Source organism: Haplochromis burtoni, unplaced genomic scaffold, assembly GCF_018398535.1.
Source record: "Haplochromis burtoni strain Fernald_Lab_line unplaced genomic scaffold, NCSU_Asbu1 Contig_415, whole genome shotgun sequence".
Lineage (NCBI taxonomy): Eukaryota > Metazoa > Chordata > Actinopteri > Cichliformes > Cichlidae > Haplochromis > Haplochromis burtoni.
This window is the reverse complement of record NW_024582776.1, coordinates 90,757-115,538: the sequence shown is the minus strand read 5'-3', so window position 1 is coordinate 115,538 and position 24,782 is coordinate 90,757. Positions and strand designations below refer to the sequence as shown.

The 24,782-nt window shown below is 41.0% G+C and overlaps 3 protein-coding genes across 7 annotated transcripts in view; all 3 read right to left on the bottom strand.

The window, feature by feature from the left end:
* si:ch211-207e14.4 (interleukin-17 receptor D) overlaps positions 1-2,975 on the bottom strand; it is a 14,408-nt gene extending 11,433 nt beyond the window's left edge. For all 3 annotated transcript variants that reach the window (XM_005944806.3, XM_042213079.1, XM_005944805.3), the window contains exon 1: positions 2,638-2,975. In XM_005944806.3, coding sequence (XP_005944868.1) covers positions 2,638-2,751 — 114 coding nt within the window. In that variant the 5' untranslated portion in view covers positions 2,752-2,975. The remainder of the gene's footprint in view (positions 1-2,637) is intronic.
* A 109-nt stretch (positions 2,976-3,084) lies between these two features.
* On the bottom strand, positions 3,085-20,277 carry fam50a (family with sequence similarity 50 member A). The gene is made up of 13 exons (XM_005944804.2): positions 20,032-20,277; positions 19,218-19,302; positions 18,999-19,098; positions 12,282-12,403; positions 11,384-11,457; positions 10,937-11,003; positions 9,051-9,112; positions 8,836-8,912; positions 8,200-8,254; positions 7,947-7,995; positions 6,219-6,289; positions 5,154-5,264; positions 3,085-3,301 (listed from the first exon to the last, which is right to left on the bottom strand). Exons 1-13 carry the CDS (start codon positions 20,140-20,142, stop codon positions 3,293-3,295), a joined length of 993 nt encoding a protein of 330 aa, XP_005944866.1. The 5' UTR covers positions 20,143-20,277; the 3' UTR covers positions 3,085-3,292.
* Positions 20,278-20,716: 439 nt separating this feature from the next.
* zgc:158296 (uncharacterized protein LOC791212 homolog) lies at positions 20,717-24,693 on the bottom strand. Of its 3 annotated transcripts, none has more exons than XM_005944803.3 (5): positions 24,118-24,693; positions 23,787-23,880; positions 23,418-23,701; positions 22,258-22,445; positions 20,717-21,206 (listed from the first exon to the last, which is right to left on the bottom strand). In XM_005944803.3, exons 3-5 carry the CDS (start codon positions 23,694-23,696, stop codon positions 21,023-21,025), a joined length of 651 nt encoding a protein of 216 aa, XP_005944865.1. In that variant the 5' UTR covers positions 23,697-23,701; positions 23,787-23,880; positions 24,118-24,693; the 3' UTR covers positions 20,717-21,022. The 3 variants fall into 3 exon arrangements, with proteins under 3 accessions (XP_005944865.1, XP_042069011.1, XP_042069012.1); XM_042213077.1 differs by having other exon boundaries at positions 23,418-23,696; XM_042213078.1 differs by lacking the exons at positions 23,787-23,880; positions 24,118-24,693 and having other exon boundaries at positions 23,418-23,780.
* Positions 24,694-24,782: the final 89 nt, after the last annotated feature.

The window sequence follows — 24,782 nt, the reverse complement described above, 5'->3', positions numbered from 1 at the left end:
ACTTGTGTGAAACATATTGCTTCACGTGTAAATGTGTTGTGTCTTTCCACTCACTCCACTTGATTATAACTGATTTATTTTTTTATAACATTTTATAAAAAAAAAAAAAAAAACGAGAAGCACATTAATTCATAAATGTGATCTAACAAAGGTAAAGGGAAAAAATTAACCATGTTTGCTGTTCATATGGCTTGTAATTGGGATGAAGTAAACATCTGTTGAGTAATTTAACATAAAATTGTTTGATAGTGTTAATTTGGAAAGCCAAAACTCTAGCGGGTCCACCAGACCCATGAACACTGGCTGAGTAACAAAAATATGAACACCACACAAGGGTTAAAAGGAAGTTTTTCCTCCCCACTGTCGCCAAAGTGCTTGCTCATAGGGAGTCATGTGATTGTTGGGGTTTTCAGTGTTTTCTCTTTATTATTTTGGGGTCTTTACCTTACAATATAAAGCACCTTGAGGTAAGTGTGGTGTGATTTGGCGCTGTCAAAGTACAATTGAATTGAAAAGAATTGTATTGTAAGAATTGTTCAGTATGTTCAGTTTGCCTGCCATAAAAAAAGGCAGTGCACCACTTCAGTTCAGTTCAGTTGAGTTCAAGTAACAATCATCAGAGGTGCTTTGATTTCCAAACATCTGCACATACTTACCTATCCCAGCTTAAACAGTGGATCAGCACTGACAACCCTTCATGGTAAGTTTGGAGAACCTTGTTGCTATATTACAAACAATATGGTTCTTGTTTTTATAAGATTCTCCATGTAAAATCTGATTCCCATCTGTACAGTATGTGCTGCGGCTTGTTCTTGTGTTTAAACAGTGGATGCTTCTCAACATACTGTGTAGTGAAGGCACTGATTGGGTTGACTCACTGTGCTCTGCTGTTGAGTGAACATTATCAATGAAGAGCAGGACAGTGCATTTACCAAAGCATCGCTTTTACGGGGTGTTTGTGTAATTATAGTTAATGCTGCTTCACACTCAAAGCACGCTAAATTATAGAAGGACATATTTGACTTGTTGGAGCAGTGAAAGTGTGACTGGGTCACTGAATTTGTTATAGTTTCTCTGTAATAAAACAGCTGTTTACCTCCACCTTCTGTGAAAATGAAAGTCTGGTGTGCCCCTAGACAGATATAGCACTGGCTGTTGGTGTTTCTGTCATTAAGAAATTGTTTGATCACTTTCTTACACTGCTGACTTGCTCTACAGGTTTTAGAGATCATGACTAATAGGATGATAAAAGAGAAACCGTGTGTGCGGAAAGTTAGGTAGAAAGTCTGCGTAGCCTAAACCCTCGTTTTCTGGAGCAAACCAGCTGAGCAAACATGGAGGAAGTCTTAATCCATATAAAAAGCCCACACAAATTAAGTTTTGGAGAAAACTCAAAGTCTAATTTCTACAAGATGACTGAGTGCCCCACTTTTCATTAATCAAAATAAAATTTAAAGGAATACGTGAGCATGGCCCTTTGGTTTAACCATCTCACTGTGGTATGGTAACCCAGGGGTAATATCTTTTCAAGTAAAAACACTGCATTACTGACAGCAAATCAGACATCTGGCTCAAATAAAATCAACATTTTGGATAATCGCTCACGACTGGATCCATTTTAATGAGTTGCATCATAAATCTCTGTGGCACAAGCTCCAGTGAAAAGTTTCCAAATGCTCTCCTCCTTTGCTTTTTAAACTTTTTCACATTTAAAATCTCTCCGTGAATTTATCTTTGTGCCGGGAAATCATTACAACTCCCCCCTCCCCTCTTCTTCTTGTGACACCTAAAACTAAAGGTAACTGCTGCAGATTTCCTTCTCTGATAATAACAATCATAGGTTCATTATGTGAATACACACCACACAGTCATCACGGTATAATCTGTTTACAGCCAGTATGTGTAACTCCAGCCAACCTAAATAACGCAGTGAAAACATTCCGACATCCACTGAGAGTGTGGACATATTGAAACTGTTGGAGCTTGTAGTGTGAGACGATAGCATGAGAAAATCCACTCAAGCCCCCCTCAATTTCTAACTTGATTTATGTTCAAGATTACAGGGTTACACACACACACACACACACACACACACATTAAAGGAACATAAGATTTGTTTCTTAGATGATAACAAATATAGGAAATCTTGTACACGTCATACTTTCCACTACAGAGAACAACATACCCACTGAAGGGGCGGGAAATAAAATGTGACACCTGGGATTTTAAACCATGCAGCAGTTTGACGGTTTAAAATGAATTTTTTTCCCTACTAAATTTGGATCTTATATTTGAAGAATTGAGGATGTCGTTTTCTGTGTAACTCATCAGTTACGCAGCAGGAACTCAATCTGCAGGTTGTTTATTTGCTATTCTTTAGATTTATCTTGCGACCACTTAACGAAGACCTAAACTTTTCTTAAAACCAGGACAAACTGAATAATTCTCTTAAAAAAATGTGTTATGTGAATTATTTTTAGTCGGGAGTTTTTCTTACTTTTCAAACAAAGGCTGAGAGAAAATCTGTCACAAAACAAAAAATTAAACATGATGCTGCATATTGTACGAATTATACAAAGTTACTGAATTAAGGTGAGTTAACAGTTGACTATGAAGGAGATACAACCTCCAGCTTACCTGCTGGATACAGTCCAGACTGCAGCTCTGAGGGGTGATAGGAGCAGCTGTGGCCTCAGCCTGACAGCAGAGCAGCTGACAAAGCGTCAAAAACAGGTACAAAAGCTCCCACATGCTTCTAGGGCCAGGACCTCATTGTCATGGCGAGCACTGGATCTCAAACTCTCACCGACACTCTGGCAGCTGAAGCACCTCCAAGTTGTGCTCGAGCATTAAGTGACAGCAACCTTGGAGAAGGAAGAAAGACGTGGAGGGGAGTGGTATCTTCAGGCTACACGGGGGAGGTGTGGCCTATAAACTCCCTGTACATGTTGGAACAGCTCTGCTGCCACAATAAGTTATTAGAGTGCAGAAAAAAAAACATCTCATGGCAAGTTGCTCTATTAAACCTAAGTATCAGGTGAGGAAAAACAAGTCATTGCACAAATTTCACCAAAGACCTTTGAGGTGTTAGCCAGGTTCATTTTATTCAGCAGATGTTCCAACAAAGGTTTAGGAGTAATCAACTATGTACACAAAATTTTTTGTTTTCAAATAAAACCAATCAAATGTTGAAAAGAAATACTGACATTAAAACAAATAATAGAACAAGTAAAGATGGAAATTAGCAACTATTTGCGTCGAGGACCGGACATAGCGATGGAGCATCGGCGTCTCATCGGATCTGGAAAACAAAAAAATATTATGTAACGCCAAAAGAATCAAATACAAACACGCTGATTAGATAGAGTGTATCATGCATGCTCCTCATCAAACTGCCATATTTTTTTCCAGGTCCTGAGGCTGAAAACAATGAAAAACAAATAAGAATAAAAAAATCGCCTTGTGCAATACCACAAAAGGCCACTAGATGCTCAACAAACACTTGAGCTTTTCCCCTATTCCCACTGCAAACAGTCATCCAGTCATTGGTGTGTCAATAAACTATTTACTCACTAATAATCAATGATAAAGTAATATCTAAATAAGCTGAAACAGCTGCTTATTTAAAGTATTACAGAATTTTGCTCATTTTTAACCTCCTAAGACCCAAACTCTTTCATGGCAAGTATTTTTAATTTCTCTTTGATATTTGGGCTGATTGGGACCTGATGAATGTAAAAACAAAGAATTTCCTGATTTCTGTTTCTAAGAAAAATTAGAGCCACATATATTTGTTTAAAATTTAGATAAAACAGTGGCAGTATAATGTCCTCGTAAGTGGATATCAGGCCCTTGTAGAGCAAGATTTAGTATTTTGGTCTAAATAACCCAAAATGTGATGTCCACATATGTGGATGCCAGGTCCTAGGAGGTTAAAGCGGTTCTGATTATGTTCATTTCCAGCCTCACAGCCTTTTTTTCTTGGACTACTAGAGTTTCCAGAACCATCAAAAGTCAGCCTGAAACCAGCGGTTAGACCTCACTGCTCTGAAGCCGCCTCGTGTAAGAAAGCACTGATGAGGGAAGAAGCTGTACCATGCAGCATGCAGAGCAGAGTCCCAGAGGTGCTCATTAAAGTTTCACTACATTTGTAATATATGTGCTTAACAATTTCCAGCAATAAAAAGCCTTGCGATTTTCTGCATTTAAAAATTAAATGCATGCCATAAAGTGAAAAGCATCTTCTCAGTCACAATGTGACAGTACAAAGCTCTGGACTTCCTTCCAGCATCCCTCTGAACAATTACAAAGAAAACTCGTGCCACAAATCATCCTGTCAGCACGCAGCAATGAGCCTGACGCAGGGAGCAGAAATATCATTACATTTCTCCCATGCAGTTTCTCTTCACTGACTCATCATTGAATCCAGGAGCAACTTTAAAACCCTGCTCATTACTCAGGCCACAGCTACAGTACCACAGCTTTCATGTAGAGCAGCTTGCTCTGACCTTGGATTTTCCCCTTTATTATGCTCTTATAAGGATGCCACAGGATCAGACTGCCAGGTACACTCATAGATTTCCCATGATGCACTGAGCAGTATACATGTACCTTCTTCTTTTCACTCCTCATGTGCTTTTGCCAGCACTGCATGTCATTAACTCTTGTCTCACTGTGCTCTTCACTTTGGTCTTTCCTTTCTCCTCACCTCATTCAGCAGATGGCTGGCCCTGTCTGACCCTGGTTCAGGGTCACTTCCTGTTTAAAGGGAGTTCTTCCCATCCTGCTTTTCACAGGTAATCCAATATTTGGGGTTTTTCTCTCTAATATTGTGGGGCTTTTATGTCCCATATAGAAGCGCCTTGAGATGACTGTCACTGTGAAACAGCACTATATAAATACAACTAAACTGAAACTGAACTGCACACATGGAAGATATATTAGAGTAATGAGGTTCAGTCATCTCCCCTCTGCCTCGCATTCTGGTGCTCCACCTGCAGTTAATGATGAACCTGAGAAAAGCTGGGTCAGCTTCAAAGCTTTGCTTGCAGCGTTGGTGGTGAGGCCACACAGAGCCAACGAGACTCCAATTTAAAATGAAACTGGGGAAATAACCAGCTGATTAATTTTTGCTTGGCAGAAATGACTCTTACCGTGTATTTGTCCCATTTCTTCTCAGGATCGTATGGCTCCCAGCGACTAGCAGGGAAGATATGCTTGTTCTTCTCATACCAGCTCCTCAGCACCACTTTCCCTGCATGAGACTTGAGGTAAAAGAGCAAAGCCGCACTTAATATTTTTGTTTGTTTTCACAATACAGCATGGATGGAGAATACATTTTACAGAGATATTCAGACATTTCTGTCCCTAAAACCAGTCAGGACAGCCAGACCTCCAAAGCCTTCAACGATACACAATCCATATGACATCAGACCCCCACTGCTCAGTTTGTGGGTACACAGTGGATTGGACCCATGTGTCTCAGCCCCATATGCTTGGCAAGTCAACAAGTCCAAACGTGGCTCTAGGGTGTAGTATTGGTTTCTTCTACATTAGTGTCAGTGTAAAGATGATTTCTGGGTAAGCAAAATCTGTTTTCAAACTCTGAAAACACAACTGCAAACTACTCAACATTCTTCCTGTCAAAGAGGACAATTTAGGACATTTTAAAGGATTTTTATCCTTCTAAATTCAGTGAAGAGAAAAAAAATCCTACTAATACATGATGAAGAGACTGACTCATTTCAAGTTAGACGTTGCACAGGACAGTAAACTATTAAATTAATGCTGTTTTTACATTTTACAATCAGAATTCAGTGACTTGTGATACTTTTAGACTCCGACACTGATGTGTGTCTGTGTCTATTTTTGTGTCAGTTTTACATTTTATCTCCATTTTGGTCCAGAATTGATGCTTGCTTAATTTTTTCAGTCTACCTATATGTAGCGCGCTGCCTTGTTTCTTCTGTTTGCTCTCTCTCTGATCTCGGCTTGTGTCTGACTTCAACATCACACTCTTTCTGTTCATTCCTCTATAATCTTATAAACTCCCTTTCCTGTATCAGATACACAAATATTTCATCTTTCTTATGAGTATTTCTAATCAAAGCAACTGTAGAAACAGACTTATGACATTTCTTTTTTTGAGTACTTTAGGAATAGCTCTAATCAGCTAAAAAAAGGAAACCGTTTCCCATAAACTGTTTTTTCCCCCTCACCTCATCTTTCTCCACAGTGGCATCATTGACCAATCGGATATCATCGTGGACATCAAAGCTGAACAGAGGGCCTGCGGAGAAGAAATATCAACTGGGTGAAAAAGCAGAAAACTAAGAAGCATGAGGCATTTAAGAAAGAAAGAATTTCCGACACATAATTGTCTCATGATAATATAAATTACAGAGACTATAACATCCCCCATGGGCCCAGATTTAACCCCTATAGGGCTGGTGGAGGGACTCTGTGCTTTTGTTTCCAAGCTCCTTAGACTATCAAAGTGCAGTGATTAATGAGACTCTGTTAGAATGAAGCCTGAATGTTATAACTAGTGATGGGATTTCCGGCTCTTTTTAGAGAAACAGCTCTCTCGGCTCCGAACCGGCTCTTCAGGTTGTTTTGTTGCTTTAATTAATTTATTATTAACAACAATATAAAATTATGCACAAAAAGAATGTTGAAATTATTTTTAAAAACTGTTCATTTACCTGTTACCACACACCAAATCTGGTCGATGGTACTTGCTGGCTTGTGTAGCCACTAGTTAACAAAAGCTCAACACTGCGCTCAGCATCCTGGAGCACTTCTGTTGTGCTTCGGAATTTGCATTTGTTTTGGAGTTTGTACGTGCTTTGTCTCTAGGGGCCACCGTAAATATACATTTACGGTATTTAATTACGCCACATGAAATGTAATAAATAAACTATAAAATACACAAACCAACTATTTACATTTCAACTTTTAACTATTTAAATTTTCAGCTTTTTCCTTTTAAACACATTTAAAGTGAAACAGCACAAAACACTGCAAACCACAACACAATTAAATATATATTAAAATATGCAAAACAAAAAAAAGATGCACATTCTCTGTCATATAGGCCGGGGATGATTTTTTGGGAGAGTGTTTTCCTGCTTGGAATTCCATACACAGGATTCACTGCATGAATAAACTTTCTGAATCCTTTATCATCCGCAACTGAAAAATAGTTGTGGATGATTACTATACCTTTCTAATGTGACGTTGTTGTCCCTGGCTTTCTCTCTCTCTCCCTCCCGCTCTGTTCCTGTGCTACTGCGAGTGTAACTACCGCCCCTCCCCCCTCTGCCCAGCGCAAAGCACAAGGCTCGCATGCGAGAGTGAAGCGGAAAAAAGTGCGAGAGAGAGGGTGAGAGAAAAAAAACAAAAACAAACATGGCTCCCAATAAGGAGCCGGCTTGCATCGTTCACTTCAAAGATCCGGCTCTAAGAGTCGTTTCGTTCGCGACCGACACATCACTAGTTATAACAGATTAGGGGTAGCTAAATGTGGACAATATTCCTGGTCTCGCGCTTTTCTCTTTAGACACCCGCAGTCTAAAGCAACAACATACAAACATGTCCAGAATCAAATCCCCCGTCCACTTATCGCGATTGGACGAGCTGTGCTATTTAACTTTAAATTGAATATGAAATATTGTGTAAAAAAGGAACGACACAAAATGCTATTAGTTTAAAAACAAGGATTAATAAACACTAAACCACAGTTGATTTCTAACAAAACATTCTGGTTTAATGAGGGACTATTTATGTTTGGGCCTTTGTGTCACATGTCACTGTGGCTTGGTTCATCTTTTATATACACTCTATAGCACAACAAAAATGTTTTATATTAGAGCTTTTCTATCGTCTGTAGCAGGAAATTGGGATATTGGATGTCAACAGTGTGGAAGCTGTTGATGCCTGATTACCTGATTTGCCTCTGGCTTTGGTCACAATGAAGTCATAAAAACTGTGATGCTGAAGGAGACAAGGAGACAAACAACTTTACATCAAAAACAAAATTCTCTTTCCGATTACAATCTACTAGTGCGACTACACTTAGCTATCAAAGTGAATTTGAATGGCGCACAGGTGTTTAAACAAGAGAGGGAGGAAAAAAGGGAAAAAACAAAGTTAAGCAAAGGTTTGGCAGCAGTTAACTGGGTGTGTCACAGCACTTACATGTGGGATTATCAGATCTTCTTTAATGTACATCAGCTGCTCTACTCCAGCAGATCTGTAGAAAAAAAATCCCATTTATCATTTTGTCACATCCATTAACTCCAAGGTGCCTTTTTTTTAATGCCTCCATGGGAACTGAAATAAAACACTGGGGCTGACAGCAATGCTTCAGTTTATCACTCTAGTGTTAAAAGATGGAGAAATTGAGAAGGACACATGATGTGCGCCAAGTCAGTTCTGGCAAGTCAGAAATTGGCCAGCTGTTCACTGCAGGAGGTCTCTTACAGACAGCACTTACACCACTGTCAAAGCTTTTTTGCAACTGTTTGGCTAAAGTACAGAAAAGCTTCTATTTGGGCTGATGGAAAATATTCTTTTATTTTCAAACTCCCCTAAAATCTTTTTTTCCTTACACAGACAACATCTTAGTTTGTTTTTCTTCACTCTACTTTTGCTCATCGGTGTCAATTTCAGCTGATGCCGCATTCAGTTATATGATGGCCTGTAGTGATGAACACTCCCACCATGGAACCTTCTTTTCGTATGGCATAACTGCAGCTACTTTTGTAAATACCTGCATTCTCAAACAGTCCGAGTGAAAAACAAAAATGATCCTATTTTCATGTCTAAACTCACCGGAGCTCGCTGAAGTCCTTTCTGAGGACTTCCAGGGCTTTCTGCAGGAAGTTCTGAATGGTGTTACCTTTCTTCATCTGAAGCAGAAATACACAAACGGAGAGAAAACAAAAGCATGAGCAGACAAACCGGTGTGTAAAGTGTTGCTACGCACGGTGCAGATAACATTTTTTTTTCTCCTTAAAAACCTCAGTGCCAATTGGTTCAATCTTTACCTTGACAGTTTTCCGATGTCCAGAGCCGTCCCAGTAACTGAACGTAATCTCAATCTCTTCATCTGATGACACAGATGTACAGTTATTACAGATTTAGAGAGACATAAGGTTGCGCACTGCTGTACTGCCACACTGATTTTATAATAATGCAATAGCAACTTTTTAATTAGGATGTTCGTTTTCAGATCACCGGGGCCCTGCAGCCTGATGCACACTGCACCCAGCCCTTGCAGTGCCTTCTAAAAGTAATGAGGCCCCAAGAGGGCGAGTCTAGTCTCCGTGACCGGACCGCACGGGCTAGACGCAGACAGACCTTGGCTCAAAGACCTTGGTGGTTGTAAAGAAGGCCCAACAGTGTCTCCATTTTCTGAGAATCCTCAGAAAAATGGACGTGAAGAGGGAGCTGCTGATTGTCTTCTACCGTTGCTCCACTGAACGTGTGCTGACATGCTGCATCTGTGTGTGGTTCTCCAGCTGCACCGTGGCACACAAAAAAGCACTACAGAGGGTCATTAATATGGCCCCAAAAATCATTGGACATCCTCTTCCCTCCCTGAAGGACCTGTACAGCATCCTACAGGACTGCACACATCCAGGACACCGGGTGTTTAAGCTGCTGCAGTCTGGCAGGAGATTCAGGCTGCTGATGTCTCGGACAAACAGACTCAAAGAAACCTTTACAACAGGGCAATAGCTTTGTTAGCTCAATGCTAACAGCTGACCTCATTGGCTACCTCCCTGGTGTTTTTGTTTGTTTTGTTTTTGTTTTTGGGGGGCAATAACATAACAATAATAATAATAATGATAATAATAATAATAATAATGTGCAATAAACATTCACTCATTCTTTTATTTATTTATTAAGTCATTCCTTTTTTTGTTCATATCTTTCTTGCACTTTAAAAAAAATCCACTTTAAGTTACTGTGTTGTGTGTAGTGCCAACGTGGGACGCTTTCCAACTTTGTTGTACTATTGTACTAGGTATGACTGTCCAATGACAATAAAGAGTCATCTTCTCCTAAAGCTTGGCAAATAAGCGTTCTTCCTGGCTCTGAATCACTCTTTGTCAGGCCCTCACCCAGGACTAATATGACTTGGGAGACACTACCTGAGGCAAAAGCATCTAACCACATTGCTTCTAGGAAATCCAAGTATACACAAACTGCTCCACTACAATAAGGTGGAGGATGTGGCTCCTCCGACAGAACTTCAACAGCATTCTGAGGGTCAGTGAGTCTGAATGGACCGTGTTCCTAACCGCCACTGCTGAAGCGGCTGCATGGAGCTGTGGATAATACTTGTAGTGGTGGTAATCCCTGAACCAGATGGTAGACACCAGAGGTGAAGGGAGCTTTCAAGCTAAAGGAGGAGTCTTATCGAGTACTGCCCGAGAAGAGTTTGGCTGTGGCGGTTGCTGGTATTGGACGGTTCAGTGAAGTTGTACAGAGGAAAAAAAAAAAAAAAAGAGTTGAGATCACAGCGATCATGGCAGTTGAACTTTGACTGTTTTCATTGTACTAATTTGTGTGCAAATATAGAGACCTTCAGAGCTTTTCAGTAAGCCATTCATTCAACGGCTCTGGGGATTTCTGGAAGAAAACAGTTCCCATTGTTATTTAAAGGTTGTGAGATGACGGTTAGGCGGCTGGGTCAGAGCAAACAGCGATGTGCACAGCACCTTGTCACAGTGACACTCCCATTGCAAAGAACTAAAAACATGCTGGGCTCAGGGGAAAACACTTTGGTCGGCACTTCACTTTGAGGAAAGTGTCAACTGTCCTCACGGAAAACATCCAAAATGGATCATTGTGTAGCTCCTGCCTGCCTCCTTGTATTCAGCATTAAAGTGATCATCATTACTTACTTTGTAATCCTGATACTCACTCTTAATTTTCTCCTGTTTGAGCTCCCACTCCTGCCTGAGCTCCTCTCTGAGCCGGTTCTCCTCCTCCTGAGTACACAAAGCCCATCAGTGGAGCAAAAATACTTACAAACAAGTTTTACATTTAAAGACGATCAGATTGCAGAAGATTGACAACACCACCAACTGATCAACAGTGACACCAACTCTTAACTTTTGAGCTACAATTATTCAGAAATCTGTTTGTTATTTTGCTGACATGGACAACTGACAGTGAAGTGGAGCTACTTGTGGAGAGGTAATCATTCATCACTTCTTAGCCTTCGCGTTTCTTAAAATTTGCAGTGTCTGGCAGCTTGCCAGGTAAAACAGAGCACAGCTGAACATACATGCAGAGCTAAGAATAGCCAGAAGTGCAAACATATGTTATCACACGCTCATGGAGTTAATGTGATTTACAACCACCTCACCTCTCTGTCTCGATCAGGCAAGAAACTTGTGTCCACATCTGGATTTTTCCCCAGTTTTTTCTTCTTGACTGGATCTACAAGACAAAACCAAAGATCAATAAGAAATCATGTGACATCTAGATTATTTATGTTTTAGCAGTACAAGAAAAAAAAAATCACAGTTATTAAGCAGACTTTAAAATCCAAGACTGTGTTAGTCACCAAGTCTAATTAAGACTCTTACAATCTCTAATGAGAAAGACCAAACCAAGTCACTGTATACATGAAGATAGACAAGGCCATCATGACTGAAACCCCATTGTGGAGACGTAAACTGAGGCCATCTTTGAGGGGTGGCTCAAGATTTTCGCACATTAACTTTTGATCTTTCTGGAATTTTATTTGGCAATAAGAAAATAACTGTGATCACCACCATCAGTCTGCACTTGTTGCCTCACGGTGGTGACGAAATCTCTGAGTGGGGTGTTTTGTTACCTTTAATCTGTATGAACACACAGAAAAGACTTTGGCTGCTCCTGCACCACTGCTGCTCTTAACATAAATCTTATGCTTACACGTGGGGTCTGGCCAGCAGTACTGAGTATTATCAATCCCTCTAATCTGATGATCTAAACGACTTGTAAGGAGTGACGTATAACTAATTGTACAGTTCACAAAAAGAGAAGCGACAATTCAACAAGTTCAAATTAACCTTTAACAAGTATAACGAGATCTCTGCCGTTTCTGGAATTCAGATTAGTCTCCCTGCAGGGCTCGGTCTGAACATGTTCATTTCAGCAGTAAGGCTCTGACCTAATCTAACAGATGTAGAAGAGATTTTAAACAAAGTCACAGATAAAGAAAGAAAACTGCTTCAGATGACTGAGGCCTTAACGTCCCAAACAGAACGAATGCTCACAGTCTTGCTCTTCCTCTTCATCCTCCTCCTCCTCTTCCTCGTCCTCAGGATTAAATGACAAGCTGGCTATTTTCCTCTTCTGCTCCTCCTTTCTCTTTTTCTCTTTCTGCTTCTCGAGCTTGCTGGAAAGAGAAGAGAAAATATAAATATTGACCCATCGAGACACAAGAGGGTGTCCGTGAAAGCAAATACTTACAGTCAAACAATTATTTGCTGCTGAGCTTGGCTGAGCTGAGCTAGAGCCCAGAAAAGAAAATTTACTGTTTACACGCTGTGATAAGCTGCTTGTAGGTTTCATATGTTTGGCAACACAATTCAAGTTGGACAGCACCAAGGAGTGTTATTCATCTGTATTTTATTTGGGTCCTTAGAGGGACTGCTTAGAGTTTCCTTAAACTGTTCACACACACGTGCACTGAATTTGTTCTTTCTGTTGACCAAAACGAACTTGCCTGTATTTAATAATCTGGCAGCATTCGTTCACAAATGCAGAATTACGGCCAACTTAGTAAGAATACACATGTGAGGCATCTGGTGAGAATTTTAAAAACAAAAATTTAGAAGAGTTTGTGCACAGTCTGCATTCTTTCTGTTTCATCTGCACGGAGACTAACAGCCAAGATTTAAAAAAAGAAAACATTGATTTCAATTCAGCTGAAGTGAAATTATTACAGTGCACATAACTGAAGCGAGGAAGCTCCTGAAGTAGAAGGGTAACGTGTTGCTTACCAAAAAGGCCAAAAAGCTAACAATTTCCATGGGATGTACACACATCAGATACATTTCAGAAGAACTGAACTCAGGAACTACATTCACTATCCATCAATGTAAATTAGGCCATTTTAATAGTTTGATAAGCCAGTAAACAATAAAACAAAACAAAAAGGTACATCACAATTTTCTGTGACACAGATGACATCTTCCACAACTTTTAGTCCAAAACTCAAAGATGGCAAATTTTGTAATCTGGTATTTAAATGTTTGGTATTTATGTTTAGCAATTATTTCCCAGAATTATTAGCCTGAAAAATGTGTGGGTACCTCACAAGTAGAAGGTTAAAAGTAAGAAAGGAAATAAATAAATGAACTTTTTTTTTAAAATGTGATCATTTGGCGACCTCTTCTGGAGGGAGCAGGGTTTGAACCACTGCTGCTGGAACGCTTCCTTTTAGACCACATCATTAAGCAGTACACAAAAGGACACCCCACAGCTGGTTCTCTGACATTTACTGTCATTACTTCCGGCGCCGCTCTGAGCTGGCAGCCAGTATCAGCAGCTCCGACCTGACCGAGTCCTTTTTTCTCTTTATTAGTTGTTTCTTTGTTGTTCTTGTGTTTCTTGTTTTTGGACTGTTGTCCCCACAATGGAGCTCAGAATTCTATGGACAATCGTGTTCTTTATTATATTTTTTACGGCGTCTGTGTCCGGAGAGCGCGTGGAGGTCCGACCTCCCATTGTTTACTCTACCCTCGGAGCCTCCGCTGCCCTGCCTAAAGCCGAGCAAGCCAACATCCCCCACGAGGTGAGGAGGAAGAGACACGGTACTCGGGCCGGGATCGGGCGTTGCAGTAAAGTTAGGAGGTACCGGCCAGCGATTCCATCTATTATTATGGGGAATGTGAGATCTCTCCCCAATAAAGTAGACGAACTAGCGGCTCTTACCTGACATCAGAGGAGCTACAGGGAGTGCAGCCTGATGCGCTTCACAGAGTCGTGGATAACTGCGCTAACTCCGGACTCAGACATAAACATAGATGGTTTTCATCTGATCTGGGCCGACAGAACAGCGGAGAGTGGTAAGAAGAGAGGAGGGGGTCTGGCTCTGTTTGTGAACGATAGATGGTGTAACTCTGGGCGTTTATCTATCAAAGAGACGCTGTGCTGTAAGGACATTGAGCTGCTAGCAGTTAGCATGAGACCGTACTATCTACCGCGAGAGTTTACACACGTGATTGTGATAGCTGTGTATGTCCCGCCCTCTGCTAACACTACAGCAGGCTGTGAGGTCCTGCACACTGTAACCAGCAGACTCCAAACACAGCACCCTCAGGCCCTTTTCCTGATCTCTGGGGGCTTTAATCACATCACATGTCCTCCACTCTCCCCACCTTCACCCAGTACGTCACCTACCACACCAGAGACAATAAAACATTGGACTTATTGTATGCCAACACCAAGAAGGCATACAGCTCATCACCTCTCCCTCCCCTGGGGGGCTCAGATCACAGCCTGGTTCATCTCCAGCCTGTGTATAAACCTCTAGTACACAGAGAAACAGTTGTGAAACACCCATTAAGCAAATGGTCGGCAGAGACTGAAGAGGCCCTGAGGGACTGTTTCCGTTCTACTGTGTGGGTCAGCCTCTGCAGCCCCCTGGAGGATGACCTCAACAGCATCACAGACTGCATTACAGATTACATGAACTTCTGTGTGGACAACACTGTACCCATCATAAAGGTACGGTGTTTTTCTAACAACAAGCCATGGATAAATCCTGAAATTAAGGCTCTCCTGAAGGAGAAGAAGAGAGTCTTTAGATCTGGAGACAAACAGGAGCTGAGAGTTGTTCAGAAGAAGCTGAAATGGAAGATAAGGCAAGGGAAGGAAAACTACAGGAGGAAGATGGAAGAGCAGCTGCAACAGGACAACTTCAGAGGGGTTTGGAACAGCCTGAAGACAATCTCAGGACAAAAACCAACCCCCAGGCTGCAGGAGACTTGGGGTGGGTGAATGACCTAAATAAATATTTTAATAGGTTTGATCAACCACCCACCCCTCCCCCCAGCATCGTCCCCCCTGCTGCAATCTCCCTCATCTTCAGGGCCTGCCTGTCTTTCATCACAGGACTTCACACCTCTCAGCTCCCAGTCATTACACCCACCCCCGGCTTCTGTAGACTCCAACATACACCCCCCTCCCCAAAATCCACTCTTTCTATCTCAGCACTTCAAGTGAGGAACGAGCTTCGCAAGATCAAGGTGCGGAAGGCTGCAGGTCCAGATGGCATCAGCTCCAGGCTCCTGAGGTGCTGCGCAGATTAACTGTGTGGCATCCTAGGATATCTGTTCAACCTGAGCCTGTCACTGGGGAAACCACAGCTGTGGAAGACCTCCTGTGTGGTACCGGTACCAAAGACCTCCCATCCCAAGGACCTCAGCAGCTACAGGCCGGTAGCCCTGACATCACATCTGATGAAGACCCTCGAGAGGTTGGTTCTAAACCATCTGCGCCCCCTGGTGAGTTCTTCATTGGATCCGCTGCAGTTTTCTTACCAGCCTGGCATCAGGGTGGAGGACGCCATCATCTACCTCCTGCACCAAGCTCTGACTCACCTGGAGAAGCCTGGAAGCACTGTGGGGATCATGTTCTTTGATTTTTCCAGTGCTTTCAACTAGAGATGGCACGATACCACTTTTTTATGTCCGATACCGATACCGATATCATAAATTTGGATATCTGCCGATACCGATATGAATCCGATATAGTGTTTTTTAATCAACAAAACTGTTTTTTTAAATATCTTGCTGCATTTTGTATAAGTTCATACTCAAGTTTAAAACAACAACTACACTAAAGCTATTCTGTTATACCTGTATGCAAAAAAAAATATTTCATAGTTCAGCAATACTGATCAATCTAATAAACTTAAACCTACACCATCCTCCCTATTCTGGTATTTTAAAGAGTACTTAGCGTAAATATTAAGCAACCTAACTAATAGGGTTCCAACTCCCAGCAACAACAAAAATAAATAAATAAAAAATAGGGAACCACCCCTCACGCTCCACCTCATGATGCTTAATCGACGTAATCAACCTTAATTTGATGCAGTGTGAAAAAAAAATGCACAGAAATCAATTATTTTTCAAGAAATATTAAATAGATTCAACATCTTTCTTCAACAAAATTGCAGACTGCACAGATGGTACCTTCCCAAAGGAAAAAGTACTATAGCTTACTAGGGTATATTAGACTTAATAGTTACTATATACAGTAATGGACTTCTATTCATTTTACATCAAATTAAAACTTTGGGTGTCAGATAATTATTTATTAAAAGCTCGACATTTTAAATGAGAATAAGAAAGAAAAGTATGTCTTTGTGCCCCCTTTTCCCTGTTAATGCCCTATCGGCCCCCCTGGCTAAACTTTGCTAGATCCGCCCCTGCACAGTTACCAGCGTCAGCTACGTAGAAAAAGATCCTGAGTAGAAAGTAATATTAAATAAATTCTAACAACAGCTGATCAAGCTTAAACGTGCTGCTGTTGTTCAGCCGCTGGTTTCCTCTTTCTGGTGCAAAGTGGGCCAAAAGCAAACTAGAGAGACGGACTCGCGACAGAAAAGCCGATCAGCTGATCATTAAGCAGTTTCATGATTGAAGTAGCAGCAAGAAGAGGCAGTCGCTCCATATATCGCTTGTTAAGCTTAACGCAGGAATGCTTTACAAACATTCAGAGATGGACTTACACACTTGCTTTACTCTGGATAACTTTGTCGGAGATGAAATGCCGGGTTGCTAGCGAAGCTCCAAATGCTATCCAGACCACCGACAGGTCCCGCATGCCACAGCCGCTCTATCACGTGATGCATACTGCTCCGACGTGCTAACGTTCTGAGGTGAGTTACGGCGTGTTGCAAGTTTTGTGAGGTGCTTTCGTGATATTTAATGGATCGGATTACATTTTTTATTTTTCTCCGATATCCGATCCAGTAATTTAGGTCAGTATCGGACCGATACCGATACGTAATATCGGATCGGTCCATCTCTACTTTCAACACCATCCAGCCACGACTTCTGAGAGACAAGCTGGAGCTATCGGGAGTGGACCACCACATGTCCCAGTGGATACTGGACTACCTCACAGAACGCCCACAGTATGTGAGGACACAGGGCTGTGTCTCTGATACGCTGGTCTGCAGTACGGGGGCCCCACAGGGAACTGTGCTGGCACCGTTCCTCTTCACCCTCTACACTGCAGACTTCTCCATCAACTCCCCACGCTGCCACCTACAGAAGTTCTCTGACGACTCTGCCATAGTCGGCCTCATCACAGGTGAGGACGACTCAGAGTACAGACAGTGGACTCTGGACTTTGTGGACTGGTGTCAGCAGAACCACCTGCTGATCAACGCCGGGAAAACCAAGGAGTTGGTGGTGGACTTCCGGAGATGCAGACCCACCACACTGACACCGGTGAACATCCAGGGAGTGGACATTGAGATAGTGGACTCTTATAGGTACCTGGGTGTTCACCTGAATAATAAACTGGACTGGAGCCACAACACTGATGCTCTTTACAGGAAGGGTCAGAGCAGACTACCTGCTGAGGCGACTGAGGTCATTTGGAGTACAGGGAGCGATTTTGAAGACCTTCTATGACTCTGTGGTGGCATCTGTCATTTTTTACAGTGTTGTATGTTGTATGAGGAAGGACATTTCTGCAGGGCCTTCCTCCCTGCAGCTGTCAGACTGTACAATCAAAACTGCTCCCAACAATCACAGATGTTTACATCTGCGCTGTAACTGCAATAATTCAATCAACCAATTCGCACTACAACCTGGTTTGCCTCTTATCTGTAGTTAATTTTATTTTATTTAATAACTGTACAGTACTCTGTTTATAGTAACCATTGTCCTTAATGTAAATATCTAAGAAAAATTGTGTATCTTTCTGTTCTGTGTCCTGTTTGTATATGTGTCTTTCTGGCTGCTGTTACAACCAAATTTCCCCTTGTGGGACAATTAAAGGATTATTCTATTCTTCTATTCACACACCACACCACCAAGGAGAGTTAGATCAGCCACAGACCAGATGCTACATTATCTGGATACACTTATCCTAACTTGGGTAATCCTCTCATTAATTTCAGCGTTTCCCCTGCACATTCGCACGACAGGGCTGACCCTGGTTGCATCTAACTAATCGCAAATATGGATAAGTATCCTCGCAGCAGAGCGACTGATTTCATAAAAGAAAATCAAATTATAGTGCAGGAAAATATGACGAGGTAAAACACATAATAGAAACTGAAATTCACACGGCGATGTGAGTGTGAGGAAAAGCACTGTGGAGTGTTACAGTATTAAAAATGTGCACTTTAACTGCTCCGGTCAGTAAGACTGGAAAACAGCTGCTATATTCAGAAGAAAGAAAACAAAACTGACTGTGTGAGTCAACAGACTTATCAATATCACAACTCTATCAATAGGACATGAGAGAATCTGATGGATAGCAATCAATTATTTCTGCAGCATCGGTGCCGTTTAAGAGAATAAAGAATTCATATTAAAAGAAAATTCAAACGTAGGCTTAGTCTACATGCAAGTTTGATATGAGGTAAGCAAATACAAACAGGCGCTATGTCATATATTAATTGATTAATAGTTAATTAATTAATTATTGTTCATAGAATAAAACTGCTGTGAAACCATTCGCAGACAATAGGAATCAAGTAATAAAGTGGTGTTTAAGAATCTATGTCCATCTGTGCTCATTGGGCAAATACAAAAACTTTAGACCCTCCTCCAAATGTCCACGCCCAGAAGTCTGGCTGATCTTCTGGGAACGGTGACGCTAATTTCTGGAAATGTAGTTGTTGTTAAATTACTGGAAATCCTGTTTTCCTCAACCAAGGTTGAAACTTGAATTTAACCAGATAAGACTGAATCCTGGATCGTAACAGAGGCCCCAGAGCATCAGTAAGAAAAACTCACAGCTGGAGTTCCTTGGACTGCTCCTTCTTGGCCAGCTGTTTCTCTCGCTCTTTTACCAGCGCCTCCTGCTTGGCTTTCATATCATTCAGTGTCACCAGACCTGATCAAGAGATTTAAGAGAACAAAGAAACAAACAAAAACCACAACAGGTAAATTAAAAAGTAAGCAAGAATGCCAGAAACAAATCATCCTAATCTAAATATAACACAACACACTCACCAACTGTGCTGGACTTCAGCTCTGCCTCTACAGCATCATAGTGAGCCGAGAACTTCTTGTCAATGTTGGACTTGACCATGTTGTCCTATGAGAAAACACACACACACAGTGAAGGCTCAGTGAAGAGCAGGTCAGGCATGTTGTTATCCTGGTGTGGTCACAATATTAGAACAGATCAGAGAGCCCTTACAGCCTTTGTCTCAAAAATCTTAGAATTCAAACAGAAATTTGGACAAATCTCTAATTTTAAACATTTTTTCCCATGTTTTATGCGATTATAACGGTAAAGTAGTTTGTTTCGTGTATAAATACCTGGATCGAACTACATAAAAAAAAGTTAATTATGTATCTGTGTATCTTGATGACACAGCAGATTAGCTCATAATACTGCTGATCACCATAAGCTAAACTCAGCACAGTAGTAATACACAGTACAACTGTCTATAAGTGGTGCTACATTTGTATTGTGCTTCTTTGTTACTTTATCAGCACAAATAAGAAAAAATGTTAGAGATAGCATTTGATCTTTGCCACCACTACCTAGATTCAAATATTGTACAGGCGTGTAGTTTAAGGAGCTTAAATAGCAATCCAATATTTTCTGAGAGATGTATGCCCTCTAAAATCATCACAGATCCATCCTGGCCACCCCACGGACAATTTCCTGGCTCCGCCACTGTCCTTCACTCGCTTTGCTCCCGGCCTTACGCGACTGCGTTCTGTCGTTTTGACCACTTATAAACGGCTAAAGTAGCTCTCATTGACACTGAACTATTATTGAACTTGTTATAATCAAGGGGGAGAAGTTCCAAACCTCTGCAATCTTCTGCTTTAGTTGCTCCAGCTGCTCTCTTTCTTTTTCACGCTTCTTCATGAGCTGCATGGCCCTGCCAGCCTCACTGGCAGCGCCTTTGTACTGCGCCATGTTTTCAAAATGAGCTTAAAAAGATATTTGTTCAAATACAAGATTAATAATAAAATCTCTCAGAGACTTTTCCAGAACTGTAAAGACAGCGTATCACGCAAATCACAACAAGAAAAATGGCGACGGCGAAGTGCATGCCGGGTAGTTACGTATTAAACGATGCCTTCAAGGGCTTCAGGGAAGCTCGGAATAATTGTGAAAAAAAAAATTCTCTCTCGAAGCAATTAACACTAAGTTCGCATGCTTCAACTACTGATTAAGCAATCAATCAAAATGTTCTGATTAATTTGTGAAAATCATCCATAGTTTTTTAGGAAAAGCTGAAAAAAAGCCCCAAAGCCAAGTTTGAAACAAATGAATAGAACTTATATTTTTGCTTCATAAATTATTTTTAAGACGAGATAATTATTTGAACATTTATATTTTATAGTATGTGTAAACTTTCTACTTAAAAAAAACTAACTAAAAACAAAATATTTGTGACCTTAATATTTCTTGAAAGTTGTTTGATTTACACTCATATCTATTTCATTTTGGAAAATAAATAAATACCCAATATAAATAAATACCCGTGGAAGTCTTGACATTTTTATTTGTAGTTTGTTTCAGCTTTCATACAAATAAACCAGAAATCAAATGATTAACAACAACAACAAGAATAATAATAGTAGTAGCAGTAGTAGCAGTACATTTCTTTATAGCCTGATGGTGGAAATAATAGCAGAAATTGGTTTACATGTAGAAAACATTTCGAGTAGGATTAACAGAGCAGGTTAATAAAACATAAATAAAAAAAAAACATGAAGAAAAAGAAAGAAATGAGAAATAGGCCCCCAATTTAAGCATTCACTCAGTCACCCACTGAGTGCATATCTTGCATTCATACTGTGTCTTTGTCTTTCATTTGAATCCAGTCCTTGTTCGACAGTGAAATTGCAATTTGGCTGCAGCAGAGAGCAACAGATGCACAGAATGGAGAGATGACAACGTTGACGGCACACATACACAAGGACCGCAGGCATGGAAGGAAAGTGTTGCTCAGCTGTATGCAGGGAACCAGAAACCTAGGCACAGACAAAGATCAGAGTAAGTTAGTGAAGACGGCTTAGGCAGCAGAAACACCTGTGTAATGTGTCTGAACACTCATGTGGCAAACAGCTACAGGAAGAGAGGCTGAGTTTCTCAGAAGTAAAGAGGGGCAGAAGTTCACCAGCTTGCAAAAATAAATCTATAAATTGTGAAACAATTGTTCAAACACCAGTAACAAAAACACAAGACTTGTCCAAAGCTGCAACAACTGCACATTTACAAAGATTTTACATATCTCATCATCTATAGGACATAATCAAAAGATTCACACAAAGTGGAGAAATTTCTGCGCGCATGTAACAAAGCTGAAAATTTGTACTGCTGAATATCTGCTGGCTGTGGTGCGACCACACTTGCAGTACAACAACAACAAAGTCTTATTTGACCCAAAAATCCTTTTACATTTATAAGTGAGACATCTGCAATACTGCTAACAGGATAGCCAAGACTGTAAATAAGGTTTCTTTTGCTTGTGTATGGAAGAGAATTAGGGCCACTGGAAAAAAAAAAGTGGGCTCTTCCATACTTATGACCTTAGTCCACTGAGGTTTCATTTTAGTGAACCTTCCTCAGTGTCTAGAAGAGAGTTTTATTCATGTGACATTGGTATAATGTCAAGCAGGAATCTGCAAAGAAAGCTATTAAACATGTGACTGTCTGCAAACGTATTTCTGCACATGTGAATTGTGCCATAAAGAACTGCCCCTGCCCCTTAGTCCTAATCCTAACTGTATACACACAGTAAAACAGGATGCTGGTATGAACTGGGCAGAGACGAATATGTAAGGGGTTAGGTGACAACTTTGTCCATCTCTGATATATAGTCCATGCACTCAAATGTTATATTGAACATGTTTTAAAGTAGAGGCTGTGTCTGATGTTTCATTAGCGGCTAACTACACTCTTTCTTGCTAGGAAAAAAACATGCCAATAATCCTAATAATACTGTGGATGTGTGTTTGTGGTTATTTGCAGATAAAGCAATGTGTGTCCAGAGGAGAAATATTTAATAACTCTCCAACATACCAGACATGAAGGCAGGCAAGAATGGCCAGGAAAATGCCACAAACGAGAGCGCAGGGCACAGCAAAAAGCAAGGAGAGGCACTGGTACGTCCAGATACGAGCATTCTCAAAGCCAGTGACGCTGTAAATCCACACTTGGTCTATGCTGTGAGGTTTGCTGGGTTCTGCCAACACATCACTGACCTCCACCTGTAAAAGGTAACAGGAGAGAACGCTGAGGCTGAACACAATAAACTAGCCAAAGTTAATTCTATTTTTATCAGGATAGTTTCAACTGCTATCTTGATCAGTTAGATCTTTAACATGACAACCATGCACAATGTGCTTTGGGAACACGCAGGTTTTGGTTTGTGTATCTGTACTGAAAGCTATTTCATTCCTATTCCTAGATATTCCATTATAACAGAAATAATTTATTATATTTTATGTTTTTTCACTCAGACAACTCATGTTGGAAACTATGTTTGCAGCAGGAAATTATCTGGAATATCTGTATCTGAGCGATCACTCTGGGAATACCATTCACAGTATTTCTGGTCAGCTTAATGTTATATTAAAAATGATTAAAAATAATGTAGTTAACTTCAAAATAAAACAATATAAAATGATTTAAATTCGTTTTATTATCAAAATGTCACAAAGTTTGGGAAAATGAAATGTGTCATGTGTGGCTTATCTGAGGTTTTCTGTTGCATTAACTCTTTCAATCAATAAGGGTTATTTCACTGCTGTTTTGTTGTGTTCTTTGGGGTTTTATTTGTGTCATCTATAGATTGTCCCATTTAACTCTTTCCAAAGAGAAAGAGCCCCCTCCCAAAAAAGCCAAAAAGAAACCCAGGGAAAAAAAATAAATAAACAGGGACATCTGTCTGTCGGATGGGAAAATGAGGGTGAAAATGATTGTGTAGCCTCACAAGCAGCATTTTAAAAACCAAGATAGTCTTATAAAGAGTGTACAAATTCCCCCAAAATACATTTTTATCTCAGATATTTTGTCTTAGATATAGATAACAGTTCTGAGACTGGTCAGATCCAATTAGAAGGTTAAAAAAACAATTTTCTGGTAGGACTGTGTCTATGCATGTGACATCTGGATTTTAGGACTCAAGGGCAGATGTTGTGACAAAGCAGACTGATAATAAAGAGAACAAACATCAGGACCTTTAGGTGCTGGTTGATACCACGAGGATCCCTGCTGACAGGACGAGTAGCTGCTGGTGTAGGAGGAGCAGCAGGTGGAGCTGGAGCTATGGGTGGAGTCGGGGCCCTGGGCGTAGTCAGAGCTCCAGGTGGAGTTGGAGCTTTGGGTGCAGGGGTTGAGGATTTGGATGCAAACTCTGGGGGAGGAGGGGGAGTGTTTATCTGTTCTTCCCCTCCGTCGTCTTCATCGCTGTCGTCAATCTTACACTCCACCAGGCAGTCGTCGCTCACCATCATCATCTTCGCTAAAAGCAAATGTAAATGTTTGCATTCGAATCACGCAGAATTGTTGAAGCCAACTAGATTCAACCCACAGACAGAGAGACTCACTCCTCCAGCTGATTGCAGGCCAGTGTAAAAGCGAGCTGAGCTCTGGCACTTCCACCTGTTCTTCAGCCTCCCGAAAAAGAAGTCAGTCCAAAATCTGTAAATAGCAGCTGGTAATTTTAAGACGGCATTTTTAAATGGAAAGCTCTGCAGTGCGGCCAGTGGTCGCATTAGATACAGTGCAGCCAGTGGTCGGATCTAACACGCGTGCATTTAGAACATTTCTATCAAAAAGGTGAAAAAATATATCGGTGCGTCCTATGAAACTTTCAATTCAAGATTTACGATTCACCACAGAGACAGCAAAGATATGAATAAATCATGTCTGACTTACCTTTTTTTTAAAAAACAAAATGCTATCTTAATCCTTTCTCACTGACAGAGACCCTCAGAGAGAGAGAAAGATGGGGCAGGGGTGCTCTGCTTAGTGCTAATCTGAAATGTCAATGAGATCAGTTCAGCGGCTTCATCACAATGTCCCTCGAAGCTGAAGTGGAATTTACAGGACATGCAGAGACACAACACAGACACCTACAGTGTCTGACACCGACTTAGTGTGTCAGGAGTGCAAATGCGGTACAGTAGCTCTATGTGTGTGTGTGTGTGTGTGCGTGTGTGTTGGGTGGCTGTGTCAAGGGGTTATTTTAGGAGAAGGAGCAGACGGGTCCGAATGATCGCATTACAGAATTGGTGTGGTTTCCTAAAACAGAAACAATGACACATGCACCCACAGAGACCAATTATGTCGTAAACATGTTTCAATTAACATTAATACAACACTGATTCACCACAGTGATGAGTCAGACTGCAAGAGAGACTGTCACACGCAGGAAGTTGGGGTTGCTTATTTTTCCAGAGGCAAAATCTTTGAGTGACTACTGGAGAGCCATGTTCAGAAGCACAGCGCAACCACTTGTACCCCCATCATGCCCGAGTTCAGCTGAACCACGTGTGGCAGTCACACCAGTCAAATGAACAACAATCCCCTTAAATACAACA